Source organism: Saccoglossus kowalevskii, chromosome 2 (genome assembly GCF_978046115.1).
Source record: "Saccoglossus kowalevskii chromosome 2, keSacKowa6.1, whole genome shotgun sequence".
Taxonomy (NCBI): Eukaryota; Metazoa; Hemichordata; class Enteropneusta; family Harrimaniidae; genus Saccoglossus; species Saccoglossus kowalevskii.
Window position 1 is genome coordinate 25,285,670 of NC_140642.1, and position 7,875 is coordinate 25,293,544.

The 7,875-nt window shown below is 35.5% G+C and overlaps 1 protein-coding gene across 1 annotated transcript; it reads left to right on the forward strand.

Moving 5' to 3' along the window:
* Positions 1 to 383: 383 nt before the first annotated feature.
* LOC144359454 (somatostatin receptor type 2-like) lies at positions 384 to 1,250 on the forward strand. The gene has a single exon (XM_078012633.2). The coding sequence runs from the start codon at positions 384 to 386 to the stop codon at positions 1,116 to 1,118; it is 735 nt and encodes a 244-aa protein (XP_077868759.1). The 3' UTR covers positions 1,119 to 1,250.
* Positions 1,251 to 7,875: the final 6,625 nt, after the last annotated feature.

Here is a 7,875-nt window from a genome sequence, read left to right on the forward strand (position 1 = left end):
TCTTCTGCTTGCATGTCGTTATGATTCCCAATCTGTTTGCCTCTAATATTTCAAAATCGTCTGGGATCAGCATAAATGACGTCACGGCTTACCCAGGAATGCGCTACCTATTTGTAACAGTTTATGGACTAACTATAACAGTGGGGACGATCGGAAATACCATGCTTCTTTACGCTCTATGTCGGGGTCGCGGTTTGAGGACTGTGTCAAACATCTACTTAGCCAACCTCGCAATGTGTAACCTGTCGATGTTATTGATGGACGCGCCTGTGAAAATACTATCTCTAATATTTTCGACTTTGACTCCGAACCAGTTAAACGATACAATTTGTCACGTGACCTCGTTTGTGACATTGGTCTCGGGCTCATCGTCTTTACTCACGATGTTAGTACTTAGCATTGAGCGCTACATCGCTGTTTGTCGTCCGATGAAGTTCCGTACGGCGTGCACAGTGAAGACGGCCATCGTGATCACCGTACTGACGTGGGTCGTATGCAGTGTGTTCATGTTACCCTTGGCGTTGCAGTCCTCCGCGGCATCCGTTGTCCGGATATCGACATACGGTTATGATGACTACACAATCAGAACATTTTGCCTAACAGAAATTGACAGTAAGCGGATCGCCTCACCGGCATATTATACATTTCTGCTAACGGCGTTCTTAGTTACACCGATTCTTACGGCAATTCCGGCGTACTTGAGCATAATATACAAACTACGTAAAACAAGTGTGAACATGAACGTGGAACACATAAGCCTCAGGAAGAGATTGTCAAAAATGATGATTTGGGTTCTGTTGGTTTTCATAATATCGTGGCTACCTTTTATTTGTATGTCTTTAGTTTCTGCCTCAGGTTTTAGAATGTATCGAGATAATATCCTGTGTCTTTATCTTGTTGTCATCTGGTTTGTATTTGTAGGATACGCAATTAATCCATACATTTATATACATTACTCGGACACTTTTCGAAATCAATTACGCAAATTATCATTCTTCAGTCCAGTGTCTGGAAAAGACAACAATGTCAACAAACGGTTCTCAGTTTTACATAACACTACTTGTCGTAAATATTCGTCGACTGCTCGGCGACTCAAACATCCATCTTACGATCTGTAGAGGCCGTTATTGACACATGACAAAACAGCGCCACCACTGGTCATTTTCATGCATGGGTTCAGACGTCCCAGACATATTATATATACTAGTATGTTCAGGTTTAATATTCAGTGCAGTACTTGTAATTTAAAAAAATAAAAAATAATTTAGGGTAAAGATTTAAGGAGATTCCATATATGTGGTCATATATAACAGTGTATGTTGACATGCATATTATTAGATCAAGTTTTTCAAAATCATCAAAAAAGAAAACTACACACAACAAAAAAGTTGCCTCATTGTTTAAATACCATTTGGCATTATTTTGCTTCACATATGTACGAGAATACTTTGTATGTACTTTAAGCAAAGTTTAGTAAACATTTAATATAATCGAGACCAAAAACAGACTTAACTTCCACTAGCAATTTTTTTTTCTGCAGCCCTGTTGCGGGCTGTGTAGTGTCACGGTGTACGTGTGTTACTTATTTTTTTCTGTATGGAAGGGAAATGGGAAATGACGTGTAAAAATCGCGTCTGATTCATGTACATGTAGTGAACTTCATGTTGCATTCAACCACGTATCACGTGCTTTAGATCATTCAGTAGAATAATCATGTATTCACACCACTCGTCGCATCGTTGGTCATGAAAAACAGTACCTTCCCAGTAAACAGGTATCGATGAGAACGAAAAAAACAAGTACTGTTTGGAACAAAGAAAAAGATTTCTTGGTAAACGGGCATTGCTGGAAACAATGAAACTAATACTTTTAAAAAATCGCACAATGTTATGTGTTTTGGACACTTTTTAAAACAAAGATTTTTTTAGATAATTCAGGTCAACAAAAGTACACATTCATGCACAATATATAATTTTTTGTGTCACCAGCCTACGATTTGACATGTGGCATTATATCTCTGCCATAGACACCAGTGATAAAAGTACTTACAAAATGGCCACTAACCACTAATTTAAACATACAACCACCATTTTCTTGAAAATTAGGCTGGTAACCCCAACTTCGTTTAAAGTCAATATCCTTAAATTCCCCGGGAGTACAAATTACTTCAAAATGAATACATTTTTTGTATTTGCATTTATGAGTAGGCTTCTTGATGTCAAAAGATAGAGCCCTCAGTTTGCTGCAAAGCCACAATGATGAGAAATATTAGCCAGTGGTGCAAAATGCGGTAGCTCATTGGTGGGTGGTGACTGTTGATGAAATTCACGTACTAGCAGCAAAAAACGAGAAGGGGGCTAAGCTTAGTGTGGCTTTAGTTTTTAAATACATCAGTCAATTCATAAACGTCTTTACTGCTTTGTCCTAAGAAATGTACATTGTCACTTTCATATTTGTCACTGCTGAGAGTACCCTTTCGCATTAGCCAAATTGCAGAGAAAATCCACTAACTTGATAGAACGCGTTTGCTTCCAATTGGATTGAGTTTGGTGGTAGGTTTTTGAGCATAGTTCTAATAGCTCTACTATAAAACCCATGTGCCAATCGGAGCTTGACGAATTTCATAGGACAGTGTCATTAAGTACTCCGCTGGCAAATATAGAAGCAGTAGTTTCCGACCCTACTCTGTCAGAGATAATAGCAGTAGTTGAGAGTTGGGTGACATGGTTTCCCAGGAGTTTTTCCTATTAATGAAAATTACAGTTCTGCATATGCGTTGATGTTGTCCCAACTGACTGTCCCATGCATAAGCTACTTGGCAAAAGATGCATGTCACATATACCACTTTCTTGGTGTTCAGTGGTGTGGCAAACAGACCAAGAGATCGAGCAGCCATAGTGAGAATTGCCATTTGATAGCATTGAATTTCTAATGGGTTCTGTCACACACTCTCTAAATTGATCAGAAGCTATTCAGACAAGTGTATAAGACACAAAACATTCATGGTTACATGATTTAAGGTCGAAGCCTACTCAAATTAAAAACCCAGAATTTATTCATTTTGCAATAAATTGTACTCCAAGACAATACAAGAATATTGACTTAAAAAAAAGTTGGGGGTCATCAGCCTTTTTTTCAAGAAATTAATGGTTGTATTTTAGTGGAAAGTCTCCATTTTGACACTATTATAACACTTTTACTACAGGTTCCTATGGAAGAGATATTATGCAATATCTCAAAAACTAGCCTGGTGACATGGGCTGAAAAAATCATATATTGTTAATGATGGAGTACTTTTTGTTGTTCTGAATTATTTAAAAAATCTGGGTTATAAAAAAGTGTCAAACAAGCAGCCTCTCGGCTGAGATAGCTCCGCTGTTAGCAATGCATATTTCAATTAAAGAACAGAAGATATATTAGAAAATGAACAATATGCATAGTATCAATGCAATGGGACTTGCTGTTTTAAACAAGAATTCAAAAATATCATTTTTCACCATAAATGATTGTGGTTTTTAACAAGAAGAAAATATCACTTTTTACCAAAAATGACAAAAATATTCACCAAAATTAGAAAATTAAAGATATCATCATGAAATGAACAAATTTGAGAGTGGTCCACATGTAGTACCTATATATGTAATATCAAAGCAATTGGACTTGCGGTTTTTAACAAGAAGTCGAAAATATCACTTCTTACCAAAAATGACAAAAATATTCACCAAAATTAGACAAGCAGCCTGTCGGCTGAGATAGCTCCGCTGTTAGCAATGCACATGGCAATTAAAGAACAGAAGATATCATTAGAAAATGAACAAATCTGAGAGAGGTCCACATGTAGTACCTATATGTATAATATATCAAAGCAATTGGACTTGCGGTTTTCAACAAGAAGTCGAAAATATCACTTTTTACCAAAAATTACAAAAATATTCATCAAAATTAGAGAATTAAAGATATCATCATGAAATGAACAAATCTGAGAGAGGTCCACATGTAGTACCTATATATGTAATATCAAAGCAATTGGACTTGCGGTTTTCAACAAGAAGTCGAAAATATCACTTTTTACCAAAAATTACAAAAATATTCACCGAAATTAGAGAATTAAAGATATCATTACAAAATGAACAAATCTGAGAGAGGTCCACATGTAGTACCTATATATGTAATATCAAAGCAATTGGACTTGCGGTTTTCAACAAGAAGTCGAAAATATCACTTTTTACCAAAAATTACAAAAATATTCACCAAAATTAGAGAATTAAAGATATCATTACAAAATGAACAAATCTGAGAGAGGTCCACATGTAGTACCTATATATGTAATATCAAAGCAATTGGACTTGCGGTTTTCAACAAGAGGTCGAAAATATCACTTTTTACCAAAAATTACAAAAATATTCACCAAAATTAGAAAATTGAAGATATCATTACAAAATGAACAAATCTGAGAGAGGTCGACATGTAGTACCTATATATGTAAATATCAAAGCAATTGGACTTGCGGTTTTCAACAAGAAGTCGAAAATATCACTTTTTACCAAAAATGACAAAAATATTCACCAAAATTAGAGAATTGAAGATATCATCATGAAATGAACAAATCTGAGAGAGGTCTACCCAAGGTACATATACACCAAGTATCAAAGCATTCAGGCTTGTAGTTTTCAAGAAGAAGTCGAAAAAGTAAAACATTGACACGGACGACGGACAATCACTCATATGATAAGCTCCGCTCGACAAAGTCGACAGCGGAGCTAAAAATTAAAGATATCATCATGAAATGAAAAAATTTTAGAGTGGACCACATGTAGTACCTATATATGTAATATCAAAGCAATTGGACTTGGGGTTTTTAACAAGAAGTTGAAAATATCACTTTTTACCAAAAATGACAAAAATATTCACCAAAATTAGAGAATTAAAGATATCATTACAAAATGAACAAATCTGAGAGAGGTCCACATGTAGTACCTACATATGTAATATCAAAGCAATTGGACTTGCGGTTTTTAACAAGAAGTTGAAAATATCACTTTTTATCAAAAATGACAAAAATATTCACCAAAATTAGAGAATTGAAGATATGATCATGAAATGAACAAATCTGAGCGAGGTCCACATGTAGTACCTATATATGTAATATCAAAGCAATTGGACTTGCAGTTTTTAACAAGTCGAAAATAACACTTTTTACCAAAAATGACAAAAATATTCACCAAAATTAGAGAATTGAAGATATGATCATGAAATGAACAAATCTGAGAGAGGTCTACCCAAGGTACATATACACCAAGTATCAAAGCATTCAGGCTTGTAGTTTTCAAGAAGCAGTTGAAAAAGTAAAACATTGACACGGACGACGACGGACAATCACTCATATGATAAGCTCCGCTCAACAAAGTCTACAACGGAGCTAAAAATGCAATTTTTCTTTAACATTGTGTTCTATGAAATTGTTCTAAAAATAGCAATTTTTAAGGTAGAGATGCAGTTTATTAGTGAATTTCAATCAAAAATAGTTTTTTTCGTTTTTTATATAGATTTTTATCTAAAGAACATTCTGTGAAAATTTGACCAATGAATTCTTATTGGAACACCATTAAAATTGCTGTTTATTTTCTGGTTAAAAATAAAAAACACTCGCACGTGTCAATGTTTATGTCCAATTGCCTAATTTGCATGAGTAAGCAAATAACAGGACCTTTGATTGACAATATGCATATCGAGATTGTACGGGTCATAGTTCATTCAATTCACGCGCATGTGCAATTATTCTCGAATCAGTTATCGCTCGCTAGCAAACCAAACATTATATTTCCTCAGCGTTTTTTCCTAATTTTTATCATTACATTATGCGTGGTGTGAAAAGAAAGAGAGGTAGAAAGAAGATTCAGATGATTTCTATGTCGGAAGAGGCAAAAGCTACACTGAAGGCATCAGCCCGCCGAACGAAAAACAAAATCGATGTGAGCGTCTAAACGTGACTTTCCCTGAAGGCGTGAATCCGAGTTTCTGATTGACTGAGAGATTTTATTTTTAAATAATTGTTCTCAAAAAATAAACTGAGCATGTGAAGAATAATTTAACATTGTTCACAGTGATAACAACTCATTGTCGAAACGAAGCTTACCCATTCACGCTAGTCACAATAAACATCATACTCTTGAATAGACGTAAATGACTACGGTAAAACGTAGACTCTATATTAGGCATCAGGAATGATTGAAATGTCCGAAAATGACGCCAAAATACACCTTAAAAGTCCTTTTTTTTCTAAATCCCATCCCGAATTTACGGCAGAATCTGGTCCCTCAAATAAGGGACACGTGAGCTTTGATTCTAACCGGATATATTGCACTGGGTCGGGGAGATACAAACTTTCGTGTATCTTTTGTCCAATGCTAGGTGCTAGGTGGTACGAGACAGCTTTGTTTGCAACCGGACGAAGTCCGTTTAATTCAATGAAACAAACAACTGACAATGCTAAAATAAATTGCAGAGGTACGCTAAAATTAATTGAAAACAACCAAATAATTTCAATGAAAAATAAATCACAGAGAGAGGTAACTTGATACATTAACAACTCTTTTGACGCGCTGACCGCTTCTCCGCGTCTGATGTTTTGTTTTCCTTGTCATAATACTTACTGATTGATGATTTTGTTTTGATTTTTGAGTTCTTTAGCCTGCAACTCAACCACGACCGTTGCTTTTTCCGTGAAAAATGGGGAAGTTTACGTCAATTTGACGGACATTCCATTTTTTTAAAACTAACGAGCACACTGTTTAGCACTCCTATTTTTTCATTTGCTGATTTCTATTCAGAAAAATTCGACCGCTCGAAAATGCACCTTAATTTTGCACTCATGTCATGTCAGATTTCCAACACAAATTATATAAAACCGGTCGAAATTTTAAAACTTTTACGTTAGGAGCTGGAGCTCTCTCCTTGCAGCGAGCGTCGCCGGTAGTACAACAGCATGTTTTGTACTAGTACGTACATCCGTGCGCTGATTGTCTGCGACTGTCTTAGAAAATCCCTGAATAAAGCGTTACCAAAATCGGAAAAAATAAAAAAATTGCCTCCTTAAAAAACGAACAGAATTCAAATATTTCTTTTAACAAATATGTTGCAGTGGGAAAATGGGATTGGAAACGCTGAACAAAACTTCTGTGCCTCGCGTTTCGATTCGAGGATTACGCGATTATTTATTATTGTGCGTTCGCTTCCTGGAGTTGGTTCTAAATACTACATAAAAATCATCAAGGATAATTAATTTAATATCCCACTTTGTACTCTTCACGGAAAACCATAGGCTCTGAAATACTCGTAGATTTTTTATTGAAAATACATCGAAGAGAAGCCATGATGTTTTGATCGTGATAAAAAGTCACCTTCCTAGGACCGCCCCCTGTTTAATTATTCATGAGATGACGTCATGTTTACTGGGCATTGACACGTGTTTTTACCGACCCCATCAAAACACTGGTATGAATGACGTGTTTCTGATTTATATATTCAAGAGCAGGTTTTCTGGTCCAACAATTTTACATAAAATGTCTATGTCTATACGTTAACTTTCAATTTCAATAGTCTAGAAAGTATGACAAAGTATGACAAAGCAGTAATTCCCGGTTTAACGCGCAAATATGCAAATTAGCCTTTTTCTCGTCTTCTATTTTTGGTGAATTCTTGGGTTTTAAATTAAAATAGCTGATAGACGCTTTGGCCATTTGCCTCGAAATTTTCACACATTATTGACAAGGTGTTCCCCCTTCAAAATGCGTCCGGACAGTTTATTACTGCGAGTGGAACAAAAATAACAAGTCCGCAATTAACATGGATATATAAATTATGCAAAAATAGAAA